Source organism: Colias eurytheme, chromosome 4, assembly GCF_061535395.1.
Source record: "Colias eurytheme isolate Ceu_HAF_F1 chromosome 4, ilColEury1 Martin Lab GWU primary, whole genome shotgun sequence".
Classification (NCBI taxonomy): domain Eukaryota; kingdom Metazoa; phylum Arthropoda; class Insecta; order Lepidoptera; family Pieridae; genus Colias; species Colias eurytheme.
In genome coordinates, this window is record NC_142983.1 from 9,048,370 (window position 1) to 9,073,863 (window position 25,494).

At 31.7% G+C, this 25,494-nt stretch overlaps 1 protein-coding gene across 1 annotated transcript; it reads right to left on the reverse strand.

Moving 5' to 3' along the window:
• Positions 1-4,471: 4,471 nt before the first annotated feature.
• On the reverse strand, positions 4,472-13,221 carry LOC149909135 (O-acyltransferase like protein-like). The gene is made up of 12 exons (XM_090101526.1): positions 13,035-13,221; positions 11,089-11,350; positions 9,796-9,987; positions 8,804-8,883; positions 8,088-8,281; positions 7,698-7,812; positions 7,305-7,519; positions 6,909-7,102; positions 6,495-6,630; positions 5,769-5,955; positions 5,174-5,316; positions 4,472-4,585 (listed from the first exon to the last, which is right to left on the reverse strand). Exons 1-12 carry the CDS (start codon positions 13,219-13,221, stop codon positions 4,472-4,474), a joined length of 2,019 nt encoding a protein of 672 aa, XP_089957652.1.
• Positions 13,222-25,494: the final 12,273 nt, after the last annotated feature.

Genomic DNA, 25,494 nt, shown 5'->3' on the forward strand with positions numbered 1-25,494 from the left:
GTTTAGAATAAAAAAAAGTATGGCAATTTCTAAAAATCAGTGTAATGCCGTGTTGTCTTGTGGAGTATGGGCTAGTGGCAAGCTAGTGGAGAATTATTTATCTGTTACGTACCAATCGAATTTCTAGGGACAAGTAGGTGATCAGCCTACTATGTTTTACCAAACCGAGTCTTTATATCTTCCACACCTTTTTATATAGCCATATGCGCACACATAAAGATCGAACTTAGAGACCACTTTGATTATTTTGATCCTTTATTACGACTGTTGTGTTTTCATCCTTTATGACGGTTACATTTATCATCTTAAATGTTACATAAACTTTATAAATTATGTTTCTAAAAAGATAGAGAGAACTGCGTCCATAAGGGATATGCGGCTTAAAATAATTTGATTCATTGGGTAATCTCCACATCTGTAAAAGCTATTAGATACTAAGAAAATAGAAACATAAGTGCATGCCTGAGAAACTGAAAAAAAGGTTCAGATTCATTCGTATGTAAAATAATTATTATATACAAGTAAATGATTGCGTGAAAATTGCATAATTAATAAAATAAAATAAAATCTATATAAAAAATGTTAGCGGCGAACTCCGTTTCGCAACCAGAGACACCTTTTCTTTGCTATAAGCCTCACGGAGCCTGAGACCTTTTCAACGAATGCAAAACCGTGGAAATCGGTTCGTGCGTTTTAGAGTATTAGCGTCAGGAAGGAAAACCCGACTTATTTTTATATAGTAGAAAATATCATAGCGTAGCACTGGTTGAAACGGTCTCACTTCAGATATGTTTTTTACATAGAAGGATGCGTGCTATGTATGTGTTCTACGGATGCGTGCTTTGGATGTGTGCTATGGATGCGTGCTATGTGCAGAGCGCCTACTATCGACATAATATCGCATAGCTCAACCTGCGAATCTTCTTCGCACAGCTACTTTGCGGCTGCGCATCAATATTATATCGCATATTACTCGCATCACTACATAGCTTAGCACTGGTTTACACATAGTTTCATAGCATGGCTATTATATTTTCGTAGTTTCACACAATATTATCCGGTCGAAAAAACAGCCATACCTAGTGATGAAATTTTAATTTTTCAAATGATTTGATCTTTACATTTGGCATAAAAGGGTTTTGAATATGAGAAATTGCCATAGACATCATTATTATTTATAATAGCCAATCAGCCCAGCTTAGATACTAAGAATATGACTTGTATAGTCTCCAAAAAGAAGATTCAAATTTTTTTGTCTTCCTCGCAAACGATTAAAATAAGTAAATATCTGGCAAAGCCTCTTTATTTTTTTGTAGAAGAAGTAAAAATAAAAAGACAGGGTTCATACTTCATTCCATGATTTATTATTTCCAGGAGTTTCATAAAAATCCATCACAACAGTTCACGAATCATTAATAATCAATTCTATAAAATTACAAAAGTATCACTATAAATATTATAATTATTATATCATCAATATTATAAGACCAGGTGCATTGTTATAATCAAACATTGTAAAAATATTACTTAGTTAACGATAAACTAAACTAATCAGCTAAAGGAAGAACCAGATTTTATGCTATCTAGTCAAAACACGATTATAACTTATAGAATACAATAAACAATTATATTGACGATAAAAAAGAGTGCAATTTACAAATCACAAATCAACATCATGATAGTTGCTAGGCATCCAATGATTTTAAATTTTTAACTACTAGTTAATCATTTTACAGTCTGTTAAAGAAATTAAAAGTAGTAATTATCAAGTTTCATGATAATTTTCACGGCACGACGATCCAAAAAACTATGCAAAAAGACTTATAACAACAACAAGAATACAAAATCTAACCTGTACAAAAATGTTCGTTATCAGAAGCAAAACCACGTTTTGCTACTAGTTCAGAAGTAACCATAAATCATACGAGTATTAGCAGAACGATATCGTTTCAATATGTTGAATTTAATCAGGTTATATTATAATGTTTATTGCCCTGACTTCACTAATATTGGGGGCCATAAATATTTACGTAGACGTAGTTTCCGTCATTTTAACTGTCGCAGGCAAATTGTATAATCTCGCCGTTTACAAATGCTCGGCATTTCGTAAAATGCTGAGGATTTACGTTTTCCAAAATTCTACAAAAAGACGGTCGCAAGCCGACGGAGCCCCACTTCGTGGGGCTCCTATATCTGTGTAGTTAGTTAGAAACACGAACCTAACCTAACCCACCCCTTATACAAACGAAAAATTTCTGATAACGAATTCTCGACATATTACAAAATGCCGAGCTTTTGTAAACGACGAAATAATACAATTTGCCTGCGACATACCTAACTACCGTATTGATAATTCCATAGTCGTAAATATTTTTATTACTTGTTTCTATACTTCACATTTATAGTATAATACAGATATTTTATCAATTCATAAATAAGTGTTACTTATATAATATACTTACTAATTATTAAACTTAAGTAAATGAAAGTAAATCTTAGTATTGGGAGGTAACTTATGTATTTATATTTTTCAGATGCATGGCAGTAATTGATATCTCTACAAGTGTTTTCTTAATAAAAGATAGGCTAAGGAACAGCTTTAGCTTGCGTAAATGTAATTTAACTGCAAGTAGTGTTAGACGAAAAAAAATTTGTAGGCAACAGAAAATGAATCACTTAGTAAAATGTAGGCAAATCCTGTTAATTATTATTTATCATCTTTATTAGGTTATTTTTTAAAGTATCACGTCATATGAACTTTGTACAATTTCTGCGTAATCTATCTAGTTACACGGTTGTTTTTATAATCATATCAAAAATATTACAAGCTGTGATTTTATCATCGCTTTGATTACAAACAGGTTAAGTAAGAATTTACGTCTGGCCTTTGTATTTTTTTCTTATATGCTTATGTTGAATATTAAACAAAGCTTGCGCCTAATTTCTACGAACTTGATACGTACATGCACCGAGAAGAATAATAATAATTGTTCAATTTACATTAATTTACATCACACTGAACATTATTATAGGTCACAATTTAAATTTGAATTTATCTTTATCACAATTTGAAGAAATACCCAAATCGGAGTCGATAATCAATTTCGTTGCACATGACTAAGCTAAAAGAAAAGTATTACACATTTTTAATTATACAAAATAAGTTACTTTCGAGCTGATAAAATATCGTTACAATTTCTTCGAACTAATCAACACAAACTATCTTATATTGTAGATCTGGACATACATACACTTATCATAAAAATGACTAATCGTGAATCAAAGGCAATTGACACGATTAAAACGTCATATAATTTTGTATTAATACGCCAATTTAGATGAATATCATATAAATTATGCATTAAAGAACTTTGATTTGTATGTACCATGTATGTACATAATCCGACGTAGACAGAAGACCGATTATTTTAATCATATTATCACTGAACTGTCTGGAAGTCATGTAGATTTAGGTCACATTTGCTTTTATTAAATTTAATACATACAAAAAGTATTTTTATTTCATTCTATTTCTCCCACAACAATATGAGGTAGTATCTGTCTGTATAAATGTGTGTAACAATAAATAATATGGCGTAACGTGTAATGAAAAAAATGTCTATCCGACAGAAAATTACTTAGTATAACGTCTATAAAATCACATTTCTACAGTATATATAATATATTACAATATAATCTTATTTTCCCTCCGCACACTTCAATAGGAGAAACAACCCAACTTCAAGTGTGAAAACTATTACTGTATGTAAAAAAAAAATATAATTTTATAGCTATTATAAACATTAGTATAATATACATTTTATACTCCCTAGTTTCACTTTGATTACTCGAACTAAAACTAATTAGGCAAATAAAGCAACTAGAATAAATAGGATTTCCAAGAATTACTTGTTGCAGTAACAACAAAGCTGACTTAAACCTACTTTTCCATAATATTTATCATTTCATCGAAATAAATATTTCACAATAATATTTTTACTCGTCTTACATTCACATTGAATATTGTCTATTATTACTGCATTGAGAGTTGCATGAGTTACACTCATAGAGTCATTCTCATTCTGGGCGGTATCTTACTTATTCTTATTATCCTATTCTATATTTTTATTATTTAGATTTATCTTCAGACTTAGTCTCCTTGGTAGATTCAGGTTGACCTTCTGGATCCTTTGTTGTCTCAGGTTCTATTTTGGGCGGTGGAGGCCTTTTCTTTACTCCTGAAAATAAAATCCGATTGTAAGAAAATATTTTACTAAAGTGTTCCACTTTATTGTGAATTATTATATTGATTTTATTAATATTTTTAAAAAGTTATCTCAAGGAAAATTTCATCTATTAAATTAATTGTTGCAGTCATTAACTATTTTCTTCTGTCATCGTAAATTTTAAAGTAAAACTATTATTATCTAGCTTAGATTAAATGATTACATTTGTTCATATGTTTAAAATACTAACCTCCTCCTAGTGCTGCCTTCGTAAGAGTCGAGAATGGTGCATCAATAACGACGGTTAATGCGAAACAAATCAGGAAAGAAAACGAAAAGTGAGCAAGCGTGTTGAACAACTGAAAAACAACATTTTAAATAAATAATTGTTAAATATAAATAACCTGAAATATAGTTTTAAGTTTAAGGTATTTAGTGTCAAAAAACAATTAAATTTAAAATATTTCATTAATTTAAATAAAGTATACGGACACAGTTTCAGCTAAACGCTAAGCAATACGGATAAAAAATTTAATATTTTGTATAAATATAATACTAATCGATACAGAAGTAGGTAATAGGTATACAGATCACTTAAAATTTACGTATACAATTGCATAGATAGATATGCTTTAATTTTCATAATATAATATCATAAGCTAGATGCCGGTTTATTGGATCGCAGAGATCGCATGTGAAAAACTTTACAATTAATATGGTCTAATTACCAAAATATACTCTTCAACAAGTTTAACCAAAGCCATACTCACGAATAAGAAGGTTTAAATAAGAAAAAAATAAGCAAGGCAAGATTCAAAGATACCAAAATCGTCGCCTTACGTCTTCATAACGTGACGGTATTGCCATGACGTGACCTTGCAATTTTTCTCTCAACGCGCAGAAGTTTCACTTTTTTAAATCTAAAGGTTATTAAAAGAATATATTACCGCTTTTTCTGGTGTGAAGTAAACAGGTTCAAACTTTGTACCAGCGGCGATGAACAGAATGGAGTAGTGGTAAAGATACATTGCGTAAGATATCCGAGATGGCAGCTTCCACATTGGAAGTGATAGGAACCAGTTTATCGGACCTGAAAAATAAAATGTTATGATGAATTTCCTGTATAAATTCCTGTAAAAAATATCTTCAAGATCCATTTAAATTTATTTTTTTTTTAATTTTGTTTTAACTTGAATACAATATTTTTACCACGTTTACCAAGTTACCACGTTTTGTGGTTTGTTGAGTGCTCTTTTATTTTTCATTTGCCATTTATAATATTCTTAAATCATGAAATCGATGCAATTATATTACATACTAGCGTTCCGCACGCGGCTTCGCCCGCGTTTTCAAAGAAAAACCCGTTCCCGTAGGATTTCCGGGATAAAACCTATCCTATGCCTTTTTTCGGGTATCAAAATATCTTTATACCAAATTTCATGCAAATTGGTTCAATAGTTAAGGCGTGATTGAGTAACAGACAGATAGACAGAGTTACTTTCGCATTTATAATATTAGTATGGATATAGAAATAAATCATACCTCCATATCCATGCACGCAGGCAAAAATCAGCCATGACAGTGCCAACGACCAAATTGTTCTCGAGAAAGAATTGAATAAATTATCAAATAGCTGGTTGTTCCAATCCAACTGCATTATTCTGTACGTAAAGTAAAATATAACAGCGAACAACCCCAAAGATACTATCCAAAAGATACCCGCGACATACTGCAAAACAAAATAGATAAATTAATGTCACATTCAAACTATATTAAGCGTCTATTAAGCTATTGCATAGCTTCTATCGCGGGCCTTGAGCGCGGGGACCGAATCGAGAAATTCCGTAACGAAAAAACCTCACGCTCCCCACTCCGACGGGCTCGGAGGTATGGCTTGAAGGCATGCTATGCAATACCTTTACCGCGGCAGTCCCCGAGTGCCACAAGTCTTTTTTTTTATTAATTTTTAACGTCTTTTAAACTCGATACGCGTGAAAATCAAAGAAAATACTAAAATAAGGTTACTCATTTATAAAAAGAAGTAATAAGAATGGATCAACTTGAAAAAAGCCAAAATATTCATTAATGAAAGATTATCAAAATTTTGAAAACATAATTTAAAAAAATATTTGAAAAATTGGCCTGTGTTTATTATCCTCTAACCCGAATGGATATATCGCTCCTTTGTTAAAAACTTACTTAATTACTACTACTTAATTAAGAAAATAAAAATAAAAAACCATTGTAGGTAGGTACATAAATTCTTACCCAACGAATTTTAACTTTTTGACCCTTCAGTTCACTGAGAATGTATCCCAAAATCATGCCGTAGAAAAATGGCGAAGCACGTGTTAATGTATTTTTATAGTAATTTGTCATGTAATAATCCATTTCAGCCACACGACTGAAAATAGAGAGTTTGTAAGATAATCATATAAATAATGTATGCCTAAATATTTAAAACTACGCAACAGATGCGGTTTTTTGTTAATACATAGATAGAGTGATTCAAGAGGTAGGTATAAGTATATAATTTATTAGGCTTTAGACATAACGGGCGAAGCCACGGCGGAAAGCTAGAATAGGTGTTCTAAATAATATTTGTAAAAAATTAAATCAAGCTAACAGTCCAATGAAAAGTACAAAAACAAAACTAAAAAAAAATCGCTGAAATATACTCACACTATACTTGCATTGGATGACTGCATATTCAACATAAAGTTGAAAATGGTGGAAGCAGTCATAATAGCTAGAAGGCCACCCAAGAGTCCAGTCCATATCAGTTTTCGTTTCCCACTTAATACCCAGAATAATACTAATGGGGATATAAAATGCAATTGCATGTCTATTGCTAGGTACCATGAGTGTTCTATGCACTGAAAAGAAATATTAAGATATCTAAATATCTTTTATAGCATTGAAAATTCATTCAAATTCAATAAATATAACAAAACCGTCTACGAGGCGCGATTCGAACTTCGAAATTTGAAAAAATTATAAGAAATACTTTATTTAAAAAAAAAATTTACAGGTTCATGTACTTCAATTATTTTAAACATTAATATTATATAAACTTACAGTTTCTATAGGATGTACATAATTTTGTATATACAACAATGTAGACCACCAATTAGTTCTACATCTATCCGTATTTGTTGCAACAGACATCCAGAATGGTCCATCTGTAATTCTATGGAAGAACGAAGCTTCTAGAAGAATGATCGCGCCCAATAAAGGAAACAGTCGCAGAATTCGTTGTATATAAAACATGTGTAGGCCTTTTAATAATTGCACTGAAATCAGAAAGAAAATTAATCAGAAATTGTATTTAGAAAAGCTTCAAAAAAATAAGTGAAGGAAGAAAATGCATTTATTAAATTGATAATGCAACCACATTTCAGATAATTGATAACGTTAAATTGAAACCAAACTATTCTGATTTAGTTCCGTTGAAAACAAAAGCCAACTTACTTGATTTCATTCGACCAATAGATGTATAAACTAAGAGAAGACCAGTCATCAAGAAAAACGTGTCCACGGAAAACACGCCAGTCGCAATCCAGACTGAATTTTCAGATACTAAAAACTGAAACGAAATTTAATTTATTCTTATTTTTTTCAATAGTATGAATCTAAATTAAAAAGTAATTAAGTCAAAGTAGTAAAACATTTTTAAAAACGTATAAAAAGTTAGAAAGAACGAAATGACATCAAAACAAAAACAACATGAACATCATATTCTAATAAGTAGTAGAAAGAATTAATTATATAACGTAAAATTTTAAAGAACAGAAAAAAGAAAGAAAGCTAAAAACAAAACTAATGTTTACAACACTGTAAAGTTAATTATTTGAGACTCACATCTAATATTTTTAAGAGATTCACAAAATGGTTTGACGTGGTGAACGTATGTCCTAGGATGACCCAAATCATAGATATCGCACGGATTCCGTCCAAGCATTCGAGAGCGTTGCTACTTGTTGAAAACGTTGTAAGACGCCTTGCGTTTGTGTACACCGAAAAACTGCTGTATATTGGATTTATTTGCTTCGGATCTGTAAAGATAATATTTAGTACATATTAGTTTAGAACCTTTCTTATATTATCTACATTTTTGTATTTTATAATTTTCGCATAAGTGATGTTCAATTAAAACATTAACATAAAATCATTAAATCATTTAAAAATCTTAGACAAAAACAGTACCTGTAGATTCCAAACTTGGTCGATTTACTAAAATATACCGAAGTTGTTACATAAATAATAACTTCAGTATCAAAACTATAAAAAAATAATAGCTAAAATGATAAGACTATTTTGGTCTTATTGATGTAATCTACCTAAGTTTATTAAAGTAATCGTATTAAATTGAGTTATCTTTATGACCATAAATTGATATATCTTTTCGGGACATTTTGGAAAGGTAATTTTTATATTAATATTTAAATTTCCTCTAAACTTACAACTGTAGTTAAAAGAAAATGGAGGACTTTACTATATGAAGTAGTTAATATAGTTACAATTGGAAGAAAGTAATAGTCTTAAAATTATGAGTATTTAGCGAACGGTTAATTTACCTTTTTTAAGTGTAAACGTATTGTGGAGATCATAACTCGTACTTAGTATCGTCAGAACAGCAAGTAAACCAAACACGGCGCTGAAATATTAAAGAAGTTGGTTATTACTCTTAGTAAAATGCTTCTCATTCATCTGCTATGAATTTTATGGATTTTCTTGTAATAAAAGATTTGATTACAAGTCGGCATGTAAGTACTGATTTATTGGTAATTTGGTCCCAGTGGTTAAAATTCACTCCATACCTACCATATACTCGCAATTTTCGTCATAAAGGGGAACAAAAATTTTGAATAAAGTAGTCCTTATAATTTATAGACCATCATCTTCACATATCATCAATTGATATAAAAGTTAATCTATTTGACGCTTTTTATGTCCATCTTACGAAAATAAAATAATAGTTTAAAAAAACTAAAAAACACGCCTTTAGTTCGGTTTTCTATAAAACGCGTGTTTTTTATTTTTTTTAACTATTATTTATTTTATCAAATTAGTGTATTGTCATCGCTCCTAAATAAATCTACAAAGTTTGAACGAAATCTGGCCGTTTAAAGTGGGTCAAAATCGCGCCCAAAGAAGTCGGTTACAAACATACAGGTGAAGCTAATATAAAGCGTGTAATAATAAAAAAAGAGGAATTGCTAAGAATCTGCAAGCAATTCATGAAATGATTGGATTGATTTGGATCATAGTAAGCCCGCCTGCAGTATGTAGTTTTCATGTTATGCAACATTTAACCACCTCGGCACTATAGGTATATAAAGTACTAGCTTTCCACCCGCGGCTTCGCCCGCGTTTTCAATGAAAAACCCGTTCCCGTAGGATTTCCGGGATAAAACCTATCCTATGTCCTTTCTCGGGTATCAAAATATCTCTATACCAAATTTCATGCAAATTGGTTCAGTAGTTAAGGCGTGATTGAGTAACAGACAGACAGACAGAGTTACTTTCGCATTTATAATATTAGTATGGATTTATTTCATATACTCACACGCCCACCCAATCTGCAGCGACCCACTGCTTGTCGTTTGGTAGACGAACAAATTCCTCTTCAAATTTGAAGCCGAACATGGTAATATTGAAGAATATATGAGTCATCCATTCCTGCGCTGTACAGGACGCAGGTATGCATATTCCGAACTTCAGGAAAACATTCGCAGCTAACTCTAATATTATATCGAGGCTGTAATTAGAAAAAAAAATCTTAAAAAAGTTGAGATGAGTTTGCATTTTAAATTATCAATAATTTCAGAATCATTTGCCTCATACATTTTATTCATGAAAATAATAAATGAAGCTCACGCTTATTTTTGAAGTGAAAACTTCTTTAGCGGCGTTGGGTATAAAATCTTAAACTCGCGTCAGGACACGTGGCCTGATCGAAAAAGCGTAAGACGGACTTTTTTTTTATATAGACGAAATATCCGAAATTCCAAAATATCAAACATGCTGAACGTTAATAATCAAGTTTTCACTTCTGCCGGCACTCCCGGAGTGCAACCCGTCTTTTTTTTTAATATAATTTTTGCTCTATATTTTTAATAATATTTATTATTTACGTGTACTATATTTTTAATTACAGGTGGCACAAAGGTGACGGGGTCCATCTAAACTTGGATTTAAATAAAAAATTCGTAGATTAAACCTTTAGCCAAACGTCAAAACGCAATGGAATAGAATCCGCTAGCGATACTAATTGTCATAAGTGTACGATATTTCGCTAAGGATTTGTTCACCCTACCAACGACGAAGACGACCACAAACAAAATTTTCATCCAGTCGCAATTTACCAAAATTGTGAAAAACACACTTAATTTTTTTATTAATTGACCTCGAAATTTTTTTCTTTTCGAGTACCAGTATGTCGGAAAATTTTAATACTTTATTTTGAACGAATTTTGTCTGGATGGGAATTTTGGTCGTTGTCTTCGTCGTCGTTGGTAGTGTGACCGAACCATTACTAAGATGTCATGAGCATATTATGTCAATAATTAGCGATAGCAGTTTCCATTCCTTAGCGTTTATTCTATTCTCTGCCATTAGTCTCGGGCTGCAGAAGATGTAATAAATAATTAAGTTTTCAATCTCTACGCACTGCCTACGTCACCATCTGCACATTATCTACTTCACAAATGCTTATATTGGTGCAGGAATATATCGCGAAGAATTCCGTATGTCCAAGAGTTAAAAGTACCAAAAATAAATATAAAATTTTATAAAAATTATTTATCACAACAGCTAACAGTGAGGAGAATTTTATACATAAAAAGATAATGAAACATACTCATCCAAAAGCCTTGACGCTTTGTCTGGGTTTTGGCTCATCAAACGCAGTTCATTTTCCATTAATTCTAAACCATTTGTTTCACCAATGAAAGGTAATTCAAAGTTCTGGCCAAGAGGGACCGCTATGTATGAATATTTCCCTCTTATAGGGGGACGTCCCTCTATTTCTCTGTATATGTCCAGACATTGGTAGTAATTGCCTAAATGGTGCGCATTGCCCCCTAAAAGACCGGACGGTAGTCGAAATCCGGAGTCAATGACTGAAAAAAAAATAGTAATTATAAATGTATTATGTGATTGTGTTATTATCAGCTGCTTAGCCAAACATTGAATAAATGTCCCTATAAAATAAAAAGAACCTTCTGCGTAAAGTTAACTGTACGAATATATCTGCTTTTTTTAGTTACGGTCATTTTAAATCTTCGAATAGTACATTACTGCGATAACTAAGATTTAAGAGAGAGTTTTAAAATAATTTAAAAGAAAAGCAAATATTATTGTTTATTATTAAAAACAACAAAAGTCCACACAATCACTAGCTTAATCGTGGGTTTAATAAATCACTCTGCAATTTTTAGCTTTATCTAGATGACTATGCGAATTTCGTCCCGAAATGAATATTATCCTCACGTGTCATTTTAATTTTTTCCACTATAATACTAGTATTGAAAATTGAAGTGTTTTATAAAGAACTAGCTTTTCGGCAGCTACTTCTCCTGCATATTATAATATTGCAGTTAAAATATTAGTAAGAATACTTCCTTAATTAATAAACGGCTCTGGCAACGTCCTACTGACTGAAAATATTCTGATTTATATATAGAATATAGACTGTATATTTGTTATTTTTATTCTTAGCTTATTTTTTATTTAAGCATTCTATTACTATAATAATTACAAAACTCTACGTGAGATAGTATAACTGTCAAGTGAAACCTACTTGATTATTTTATCGTAATATGGTTAGGGAGCCAGGTGCAAATTTGGTTAACTATTTCCTCTCAAGAGATAATTCGTTAGACGCATGAGAGTATAGTATTATAAAGCCTCGTGAACGTCAGCTGGCGCTCGGTTGGGGGGGTGAGCGGTTGTAGCCTCCCACGCACATAGGAAAAAAAATACATTCATTCATTCATTTCCTCTCAGCTAAAAATTTGTCAAGTTGTAGCTAACCCAATATCTCAACGAAAAAAAATAGTCAGCTGGTTACAACATGGTGTATTATACGTCAGCTGGTGTCTCGAACATGAAAGTTAAATTTAAAGAAAAATTTATTTTCCGTTATTTCCTCTCAAACAAAAATTTACCTGATGATAGCTTATATGTAACTGTGGATAAATATATATGTCAGCTGGCTGTATCTTGGTGGAAAAACCGTCAGCTGATACGGGAGGCTACAACCGCTCTTCCCCCCAACCGAGCTCCAGCTGACGTTCACGAGGCTTCATAATACTATACTTTGATGCATTTTACTAATTACCGCTTGAGAGGAACTTGGTCATAAAATCTGCTGCTGGCTCCCGGACCAATACTTTTATATCAAATCCTTCTTTCGTTATGTAAATATGTATATGAATCATCAACTTACTATCAAGATACAAATATATACAATCATCATGTATTCAGGACCAAGGTCAATTCACAATAAACACTTTTTATAATTAAGTAAATATGTATTTTCACAAAATAATTATGTCATTGCGAAGAGCTTTTTTAGTCTCGAGCTTATATAGAGTTAGTGTGAAATGACCAGTAAATATGAATTTAATTTATTTACTTGCCTTGACCATCTATTCTGTATATATTTATTTTGCCAAACTTAATCCCGATCACGGAATCGGTTTACATTTTTTCATTTGGAAACCAAATGAAAATCGATTTTGAATGAAAAGACCGAAAGACAGACAGACGGACGCGGTGGAGGATAATTTACAAGAAACTTACACTGGAGCAACGTCAGTTGTTCTCTCCACACCAAACGCGCTATTTGTTCTTGACATAATTCAGAATCTAACACAGATTTATACAACTCTTGATCAAAGGGCGCCGTCGGCAGTCTTTTTAATCCTAATAACTGTCCATTTACACAAACACACAGAAACAACAATCCCAATATATGATTGATCTCCATTTTAGATCCACTACACTTTCTTCCAACTTATTTCCACATCACATCAATGCTAGTCACTAGAAATCAGAACCGGAATAAACTATGCATACAATATTTATATAAATAAATTTATTGTTTAATGTATCGATAAGATAACTTTTACAGCTTTTTAAAAATCTTTTAAACCTACCCATAAATTTTGTTGTTACTGATAGCAATTATATGTGTCATTTTATTATACAGATGTTACTGCAACTTTTTGATTATCGATATTTTATAAGCACTATTGATTATTTTATTCAATATTCGATAAAAATTACAGTAAATTTTTTAATTTTAGTTCAGTTCGATGTGTTTATCCTTAATAGTTGTGTGATTTAGGAAACTATCTATGATATTATGTTAAAAAAAGCTTGAATATATCCTTTTCAAGGGAAACAGTGAAGTTTTATATATTATTATCTATCATACCACCTTCATATAAATCAAGTATCGTTTTTTTGGGGTAATGTACGACATACAGTTATTAGATATTTTTTTTCATAATGTTCAGTCAAGCTTATATTTTTAAGCTTCTCTGAACATTATGAAAAAAAAAATTATAGCAATTTTCAATTATTTACCAAGCTTTTTCTTGCAGCAGTCCTAAACTATGTTAGGTTTTTCTCTAGAGGCTCTTAAGCTAACAGGCTGAACTGACAATTTGAACGTACGGATTTACGGGTGTTTTGCCATGAATAATGTGCGAGGATGTGTAGAGAGGAATGTGCTTGTAAATGAGCAATAGTATCGCTTCATTTACTTTGAAGTTTGAAGCGTATAGCGTTTGAAGCGATACTATTGGTTATTTATAAATACAATTTTGCAATTTTGGTGGAAAATCAATGCCAAACATTATATTATGAAAAACAAAGGCGTTTATGAGAGGAAATTTCCATATTACGCAAACTTTGACCTTTCAAGTTATTGTTATCTAAGAATAGGTTATGTTTACATTTATATCTCAAAATTTTACTTTAACATTATCTAAACTTTCATCTGTAACCTGACAAACTATGAAAGAATATAAATTAAAAATCTAAATATGCAATTTAGTGTTTAATCAAAAATTGTATTAAAACAACATAATATACGAAAAATGTTGGCAAGCCAGGCTGATTGTTAAATCTGTATTATCTATACTTAATAATGGATTAAGTATCACAATTATAGATATCACGCATGAAAATCTTCATAATTTGTAATTACGTAAGTTCATTATAAGTATCTTAAGAACATAAGACACGCATTATCAAATACGTATACAAAATATGATAAGAAGATAGAATTTGGATATAGTTCATTCATCGATTCGAACTCAAACTCAACATAAGTTTTCTTTATAAAAAATTTAATAATAGAATATTTCAATAGTCATAATATTATCTATGTATATAGTTGAAAATACTCTATGATATTACCTATAATAATAAATATTAAGCAAAATATTGTCTGTTGTGTATACTATTTTGTTTCTGACAAATAATTCTTATGGTAAAATAAATCTCAACTTTATTAAATAATTTAAAATGTCGTTTAAAAGCGAGTCTGTAGTCGCCCTGTGGCTTACTCTAAAAAGAAAATCAGATCTTATAGAGTCAAAAGTCAACATGTCTCAACTCTACAAGCAATAACTTTAAATAAACAAACAATTCAGTTATAATAATTTAATTCATATAAGTCTTGGGTTTTAAACAACCTCATGTCTTTCCAAAAGTTTATACACTTGCGAGATAATACATAATAAGTACTGACAAAGATAAATTATTTAATATCATCGAATTGTTCCTGGATCCTTGCGTAATGATACAGTATTTTCTCAGAATATGCACCTTAATAAAAGAGCTTTCAGTAAGCTTTCCAAAATATGTCAGTTTTGATTCAACAATTACAACAACAAAAATCATATAATATTATGACATAACAATGTTTTAATAACGTTGTTTTTGTTCTAAAAGATGCAATAGGTGCAGTATATGTAAAAATATTTTTATTTTATTAAATTAACGAGCTTAATTATACGAGCTTTCCGCCCGCGACTTCACCCGCATAGTCAAAGAAACCCCGGGATAAAAATCTATTTTATGTCTTTTCTCAGCTATCTCTGTAGGTACCAAGTTTCATCCAAATCCGTTCTGTGATTGAGGCATGAAGACGAGACAGACAGATAGAGTTATTTTCACTATTTTGGTAAAGATAAAAGTATTTCTTAATGGTAGTTTAGTACATACAAAATACAATACACCAATCATTACTCTGCCAACATAAATTCATTAATTCATTTACATTATGATAACGATAAGTTCGCTGACGCAGTATCAAGCGTATTACACCAAATATAACTATACTTCTCAATCTAAATTGACATAATCAACACGCGTAATAAATTAAAATATTAAATTCAAGCTTAACGTATTTAGATATACTGTGGTAAATACGTTGCGGTTCCGGGTACATCTATACTTATATTACAAGAGAAAAAAACGTGTCTGTATGTAGAATATACCAAAATTATTACAGGTTAGAAACAGATACAAGAATGGGGTAGAAAAGTTTAGTAGTTACCTTATGGTAAGTGATCACAACGCCAGAAAAATCACTAGCAAAGTTTCACTAGTAAACGTAACTAGAAAATCTGTTGCTTGCCTTTTCAATAAGAATACGCCCTCTTTATTTTTATACTCCTGACTCGTATTTTTATTGTTACTAATCATTCTCATTCATTTTGTGAATTAATAATAATTATTGTATGCTATGTAGCTATAGTAAAAACATGAATGTTCTTTAATTTTGATCTTAATATCTTTGTATGTACCATCTTTTTATGCAATAAATGATTTATTTATTTATTTATTTATGAAAGTCATATATTTATAAATGTTTGGAAACACCGCATTAATATATCCCACAATTTGGGAACATTATAATCTATTGCCAATAATTATTATTGTAAAGCCTACGTCTACCGTCTACATCTTAATCTAATTCTTTTGTAAGCGCTCTCACTAATCCTGAAAAGGAATTATTTATGAACACTTATTCCTTAAATAGAATTTCGTTCCACTCAATTAATTCGGCTCCTATTATACGCAATCAAAGGGTAATTTAACTATTCAATGTCTTCATTGTTTCAAAGAATTTTTCTATTCATCCCAAAGTGATGCTATTTATATGTAAATTGTTTAAAGAGCGTTTAATACAAATATGCAGACATAATGTACATTCGAACATACCAATTAGAAAACTAAAACAAGTCGCCATAACTCAAGACGGGAAGCAAATCGACGAAGTTCTTTGAAACAGGGACGTACTGGTAGGATAAGGGCAAGCGATGTTATCTATTTTACAATTGAGTGTTGAATCAAATTTAATTTTTTCCTGTATTTGCATTTATGATAATATAATATTTTTATAACGATCATGAAAAATAAAGATTACTGCTATTATTAAACAGGAGCCTTTTATTTTATTTCCTCATTTCGCTTCACTAAAAACCCAATAACAATATACGTAGAACCATGTAGAAGAGAGTCATTGGTCTAATATTCGAAGTATAATTGTATCGTAAACATAGTCATGGTATGGCCAGCCCCACAGATCCAAGATCGCGTGCGTCAAAGCGGGCCACTGATCTCGTGACCAGTCCGTCCCTGCTCGTAATTATCGGCGGCATACCCGGTAAGTATAATGTCTCATTGTTAATTGTTAGCGAGCCTATCTGAGGCGGATCTCTTTGCCATCCAGCGGTTTATCGCGACGAGAAACTGCGGAGCCCAGCATTGATAAGGATCGCTGTTCATTATACGAATATTTCTAGATAATAAGGCACAAATTAATTTTTCTTTTATATGGTTTACATTTGTTTTCGGTTGTTAACACACGTCTGTTCAGGAAGCTGTTGTTTAATTTACCTTTTGTGTTGTTGAGATATTTTTGTTAAAAGCAGCGTAATTAATGGCAATAATTTCAAGGAATTTTATTCCTCTCATAAGCCATAAACCTACAAAGTCGATATCTGACCTAGTAATTAAGATTGGGTCAATTAAATATTACGTTGTTAAATAATAAAATATGAATAGCATTTAGTAAGCTCTCACTTATCAGTATTCCCTATCCTACTGAGCCTTTAAATTATTTTAATTGTTTTTTTTTTTTGGACAGCAACACATCCACTTCCCAGTGGAGTGGATGCTTATGGGCGGCGTGTATCGCTCAACACCAGGCGACACGTCTGCTCGTTTGCTATCCTATAGCATAAAAAAAATTTGCTAATTTAGTAATAGCTATAAACAAAAAATACACTTACAAGTTTTATTAGTCATCTTTACGATACATAAAATAATAACAATTCATGTAAGAAATGAATCATCAGTAAAATCCGTTTTTCTTGAAATCTTAAATTATGCTGTCTTAAGTAATTAATTAAAAATCTCCTCTGATTATTGTAATCTCGAAACTATGTACGGTTTTAAGATTACGGCAATAACAGGAAGAGTGGACTTAACGTATCTTATCGGTTTGGTAAAATTTTAATATCAAAGTCTAAACTCTGGACACAAAAGTTCTTTCACGTGTACAACATAAACAAATAAAAACAATATATTTTACTACTAGCTGTGCCCCGCGGTTTTACCCGCATTGCTCCGATCTGATTGGTCTTAGCGTGATGATAAGTCTTCCTCGATAAATGGACCGTTTAATAGTAAATTTTTTTTTTCACATTGGACCCGTGGTTTCCGATATGAACGCGTTCAAACAAACAAACTCTTCAGCTTTATAATATGAGTATAGATTTTTCACAAAATTCAATCTATAACCATAGAGCTGTTCTATAAATAATCTTTATTAGGTATATTATATTTTATCTATATCAGGAAACTGGTATACGTTTTTATAGTACCTGCCTACTTGTGTTTTTAAAGTGGCAGTAGAAGATAGTCGATAGTGCTACTAGCTTTACAGCTAATCCTTACTATTCTACTAAATACTAGATTATCAACAATTTCCAACGTAATCTCAGTGTGCTACGTCGACTGTTAAAGAAGTGCCACGCCTTCCTGCAATCCGTCTTATAATAAGAGTGATAATACACAAAATAAAATAATAAATAAAATGAAGTTTATTTGACTCAAAAACAAAAAACACAAGGAATATAGAGATCTAATTTACAAGTACATTATCCAGAATATTCTAATATTTGAGCGGAACTATACGGATATTCTTCTTTATTTTACTGTTCCTAGTAGCTCAAGCTTCATAATTTCCATTGATAAATCGTAGTAGGTCATAAAATGTGTTGTTTGTCTTATAATCGAATTAATTAATAATTTCGGTATCTTTCCATGTATGATAAGCAGATTATATTTATCATGAGAATGACTTATTAGCTTGATATGTTTCTTTGTTGACAATATTGCAGTCTACACGTTTCAATTTATCGTTCAATTTGCATGATGTTAAATTAAAAATTACTACTATTAAAAGCCATTTTTTATCAACTAAGTTTTAAATCATACCTATTTTATGATATGTTCCTAGTAATCAAATAAGTATAATTATCATAATATTAAAACTTGGAACTTACTGTAATAGATAGATAGTCGTTTATTATTTGCGTAAACTATCTTCCTTAACAAAACGAAAATTCTATGGAAGAATCAGTCAGTAAGATTTGCAAAATCATTACCATAGATAGATATAATTGAACTAACACCTAAAAAGCGCCAACCATAGGCGCCAACTTATTGGTTAGGGAGCCAGGTGCAAATTGGGTTCATTATTTCCTCTCAAGAGATAATTCGTCAGAAGCATCAGAGTATAGTATTACAAAGCCTCGTGAACGTCAGCTGGCGCTCGGTTGGGGGGGTAAGCGGTTGTAGCCTCCCACGCACGTCGGAAAAAAAATACATTCATTCATTCATTTCCTCTCAGCTAAAAATTTGTCAAATTGTAGCTAACCCAATATCTCAACGAAAAAAAAAAATCAGCTGGTTACAACATGGTGTATTATACGTCAGCTGGTGTCTCGAACATGAAAGTTAAATTTAAAGAAAAATTTATTTTCCGTGATTTCCTCTCAAACAAAAATTTACCTGATGATAGCTTATATGTAACTGTGGATAAATATATAGGTCAGCTGGCTGTATCTTGGTGGAAAAACCGTCAGCTGATACGGGAGGCTACAACCGCTCTTCCCCCCAACCGAGCTCCAGCTGACGTTCACGAGGCTTCATAATACTATACTTTGATGCATTTTACTAATTACCGCTTGAGAGGAACTTGGTCATAAAATCTGTGTAACTCCACCATTATATTACATTTAATCGATCATTCCAAATCTATTTTCTTCGGATTCATTCATCATTTATTTACTAAAAGAGACGGTCAAAGACCTGCACAATATTATGATAGAAATATCGAGGTTAATGCCTGAACCAGGACATAAATAAAATTCCATAATGAATAATTTTATTGTTTCACTTATTTCTGATGAATGCGGATAGATAAGGATATTTTTTAGGGTTCCGTAGCCAAAATGGCAAAAACGGAACCCTTATAGTTTCGTCATGTCCGTCTGTCCGTCTGTCCGTCTGTCCGTCTGTCACAGCCGATTTACTCGGAAACTACAAGTACTACAGTGATGAAATTTGATGGGAATATATGTTGTATGAACCGCTACAAAAATATGACACTAAATAGTAAAAAAAAGAATTGGGGGTGGGGCCCCCCATACATGTAACTGAGGGATGAAATTTTTTTTTTCGATGTACATACCCGTGTGGGGTATCAATGGAAAGGTCTTTTAAAATGATATAAAGTTTTCTAAAAAACATTTTTCTTAAAGTGAACGGTTTTTGAGATATCAGCTCTCAAAGTCGTAAAAAGTATGTCCCCCCCCCTCTATTTTTATAACTACGGGGTATAAAATTCTAAAAAAAATAGAGGTGATGCATGCTAATTAACTCTTTCAACGATTTTTGGTTTGATCAAAGTATCTCTTATAGTTTTTGAGATAGGTTGATTTAACTGTAATTTATTATATTTGCTGCTACGGAACCCTTTGTGCGCGAGCCCGACTCGCACTTGGCCGGTTTTTATTAAATATAACGCAGCAATGTTTCAATTATCCTGAATTAAAAACGTCAACGAACAAATCTAGTAAGTAGGTGCAAATCATCATTATCATATTATCTCCTTTTTTCACACTGCAGGAACATAGTGTGCAGGAATACATTATGTGTGTTGGGCCATCATCCACCACGATGGACAAGTGTTGTTCGTCAGACTTCAAATATCATCAAACTCTTTAATTTCGACTTACATACCCAGATTCCTCTCAACATTTTCCTGCACCGATAACATCAGTGATCATTTGCATAATCCGTGTTATATAAAATCCAAACACACAATAATTAATCTACATAGTTAATTTATAAAAGTTTCTTCACAGTAAATTTCATTATACAGCCTATAACCACCGAGCCAAAATACAACTTGCTTATAAAATGCCAATTAAACCCCCATCCTTATATCATTACAGACTATATTTATCAAATCAAATCCAACCGTTTATAAAACTTAGGTGCCACTTTCGAGAACATTCCACCGACAATTTGGAACACTTTATTTAAAGGGAACGTTTAAACTTTTGCATACGAAATAAACATTTCGTTTTCGACTCTCATTTGCCAATTTTAAATTCCAATCCCAACAGTAGTCATCAAGTTATTGTTAAATGGCTGTTTCTCATTCCATTTCCGTAGGCAATCCTTTTAAATTGCATTCGTTAATCGTTTTTTAGACACGCGAGGGTTTAGTTTTGTTCGCTGTTTGTTAAAGGATGAATATAAATTTGGATGTAACGGTGAATTTCTTTGCTCGTTTCTTATACACGCATGCGAAAATAAATCTTTGTTAGCTAACACATTTGTTCTACTCTAATAGTAATTTAAAATTTGTAATTTAATTATTAAAGCAATTCGAGCATCATTCAATCATCTTAACATTTCGATTGTTACTCTGTCAGTCTCTTCTTCGCGCCATATCTACTAAACCGATTTATATTATAAAACTTGGTACAGAGATAGTTTGAGATCTGAGAAAAAACAAAGGATAGGTCAAATTCCAGAAAACACACGGGAGCGGAACATAATACAAAGGTTATTACAACACGGGCGAAGCCGTGGATGGAATTCTAGGACACAATAAAATAAATACGTACGACACAATAAAATAAATATGAACTTTGGTATGAATATTTGATTAAAATAACACCTTACATCGTAAACTACCAGCTTGCGTCAGTTAGCCGCTGGCTAAGCTGCTAACAATTAACTGTAAGTACTATTAATCAACCCATAACGTTCTCGTTAAAGTAACAAGAGGCGAAAGGTTCAAACTTTGTAGCAATTACTGGTGTTTTAAGGCAATCTATCTTATGATAGTTGTGATGAGATCCAAATGAGCATATAAACACGTGATGAGTAGTCACACATTAATAGATATTACAATACAATTTAATGGTAAAGATGAAGATTGCGTAAGCTTTGTAAAACGTGCAGTGTAATTACAGAGTGAAGGACTTGCATATTTAATTCTAAGTAGAAATAGTTCGCATATTATACACTTCTACAGAAGAATAATTCCATAGTTATCCTGACCTTCAATAGAGATATTTCGTCTCTCATACTTCATTTACTAACATTAATATAAGCTACCTATATATAAATTTATATATAAATAAATAAATAATATAAGCTACCTATAGCTATATATAGGTCTAAATTTTTAACATCTTTATCTCACCATCTATTCTAGCAACTGCAGAACTTTAATAAAGCACAATCGGATTCTACTATATCATTTGGATAACTCACAATAAACGGCCTCAACAAATCAAAGGCACATAAACACGAAATGCTTTTACAAAAAACCATAACGATCGGTCTGAATGAGTAGCCGGTCGCCGGATGGCTCCCGCGGCGGTTCGTCGGGTTTGAGATTGGGATATGGAAATTGTAATAGCGATTAGCGATTTATATTATTTATTAATGGATTTAAATTTTGTATCGTATTAGGAGATCAAGAAGGTTGTGCTGGATATGCTGTCTGGAGATAAGAGCAAGACTCTTAAATTAAAAGAAATAAACGAAGTGACTTTGCAGTGACTTATAGCGTGTGCGATAAAGCAATAGTCAAGCAATAGTGATAAATACTTATTCATTTTAGTATAAATGATTGTTTTCATTTTCATGAAGGAAATCATAATTATTTTCAAAGGATCAACAGATAACGTGTCCTTGTTAAATTAGGTAAAGTTTAATCTCGATCTAAATAAATGTTTCCTGTAGGTACCTACTTTGTAACTTTATTCCATTTTGAACACACATTTTCACAAATGAGGATTAATGAAATTTTACTAACGTCTATGTGGTCTATTTATTACTTAATAACTCAGGCCCCGGAATCACAGACACAATAAAAAATCTATTGTGTCGTGGACCGATCGGGCCGTTCGGGGCTCAATGGGTTAAAAATTAGAAGATTTCCTAGCAAATTGTATTGCATAATTATCCGCTATATCCTCCCGCACCGCTGCTCTCACACCACAACCTTATTGTCGACGGACGCAAATTATAAATTCATTAAACATTGCCTCTGTCTCGACTGAATATTTTTCATGCTAATTGTTCTGGCGTTTGCCCTGCATTGTTATTTGCTATCGTAACTTGCAATTATTCATACCAAATGTCAGGTGTGTGAGGAACAACATAGTATTTAATGATCGTACATTTCTAGTTTCGATGAAATGTTATTGTACTTTTGTTTCTTCTCGCTAAGGAATAAGTTGTTTCACGTAATTCGTAGGTATAGGGTCCATAAGGTACTCTACTTGAATAATAAACAGATGCCTTGCAACTTGACATATCAATTTCAGTATATTATTGGCTTGTTATTGGTAAAATAACTTTGAAATCATTTAAATAAATTCCCTAGCAATGAGATGAGATATGTATTATTAAAAACTGAACCGTCACAAAGAGACTAAATGCAATTTCTCCGGTATACAGTATTGATTACACTTTTTTATATGATGATTTTAATTTTACGAACATAAAACATAGCCACATGCCTCTAAATTGTTTATTTTAATATACACGAACAATAAGTAGACCATAATAGTTTCCAAGACGCTGAATTTAATGATATTCATTTGTGTGATGTCTCCATATTTTTTGCACAATTTACTACTTAATAACACCCTCAATTCAATACAACATTGTATGCCTTTTTAGTGTTCAAAACATTACTATTAAAATGGTCCAATAATTTAGAACTTAAGGCCCATTTTGTGGCTTGAAAAGTTGAATTTACTGAATAGCATGTTGGAATGAATATTGTCGCCTGAGGGTCGGAAAGGACCGAATTAAACGCTGCACGCAAATCGGCGTAATAACAGAAGCTGGACCATTATTTTGTAGAATGGCTCGAAGCTATAAAAACGTAGGTCTCTGTATATACAAGTTTAGAGTTGCATTGTCTATGCAAGGATGTTATGAAATTGTGCCTGCGTGAAGATGTACAAATAATCGCGTCTGGTTCCTTGTTAACCAACCTAAAAACAGTCAATGTCGCTCAGGAACTTTTTATGAAGTCAATTCTTGATTTTTTTAATGGGTACCTGCTTGAGAAACTTATTTAGCTGAATATGCAAATTAACAAATATATCTCACCTGTTTTATATAGTAGTGTAGACTTAAAGAGCTGAGCTGATTGATAAATTATTTATTCAACTCTATAAAATATGATTTGTTACAATTTGAGGTCAAATCTCCCTTTCTAGCTTCCAACAGTGTCAACAGAGTCATAGTCATAGAGTGGTAAGTAGAATAAAAAAAAACATACCAGTACCTATAATATAGGTACCCGCTAAACAATTGGTTTATATAGTTATAGTAGGTACTAGGTATAATTATATTATTTAAAAATGCCAGAAAAAATTACAATCTAACGAAATAAACAACATATTATTAGTATGGTTATAACTTTAAAAAATACGTGAACTGTAATCGTGTGACACTAATACCGATCCAAATATTTAAAACTGAACAATACTGACGTGTTGCAGTGGATTTACATCGCTCGTTTAAATCGAGTTGCAGTAAGTGACGATTTAGGCGTCTTACATACGATGTTGTAAAACGCTTGGTGTTTTATATTTCTGTCAAATTATTAAAAAATCATTAACAAAATTCTTCTAGAACAGTTTCATATTACGAGAAATATAACAAGAGCTTCACCTGTGAAATAAATTTAAACAGTGGGCAATTAGAAAAAGAGGAAATTATAAATTATTTAGAATTCCCAGAAGGGATTGAGGTACAAAAACCATTCTTTGTAATTTCTTTTGAATTACAAAGAATGGTTTGTTGTGAGTCAAATAATTTCTAGTGAAACTTTTATTTCCTACATAATGTTATAGGTCAAGTTTAAATATTCTAGCGTAGGTACCTATTAAATTTCAAAATGGTTTATACCAACTTAATCTTACAGTACCTATCTACCTATTAGAATAAAAAATACATACCTACCTACTTATATAACGCGCGTTTTCCCCGCGTTCAAACGCTCCGTGTATTGCAACATCTACATCGCATATAGGATGAAATCCGATTAACCGTGCTTACTGTCCATCCGATGTAGGATCATTCACATTAAAGATCGTGTTGTGTCTAAGGGCTTACCTTACCTTGCGTTTTGTATTGTTCTCGAGTCAAGGCATTGCGATTGGACATCGATGCTTTTTGTGTTTTTTGTAGGTTTTAGGTACCTACTTTTTGCGTGTAAAAATATTGTACGTTAGTTTTGTTTTTATGTGATTTGAAATGTCTAAAATTATTTAGTTCATCATCTATTGCCTATAATAGATAGGTAATCACTACCTAACAATGAAGGAACGTTAGTGAAATGCCACTTTACGTAGGTACCTAATTATACACAATATTACACAGTAAATTGGATCTATAGCTGCTTTATTATAACTAGGTATTTGCAAATTGTTGTGTTATCGGTCATGAAAATGAACTATGAAGTGTGTTGAATACAACACTGTAGGTAGGTACGTAATAAAAAAATACAGACCCTAGACCTAGGTATCAATTCCTTATTCCGAATAATTTTATATTTTTTTAATAAAAAAAATATCAGTAGGTATTTTTTTTATATTTGTATCAACTCCACCCAGAACAATACTCT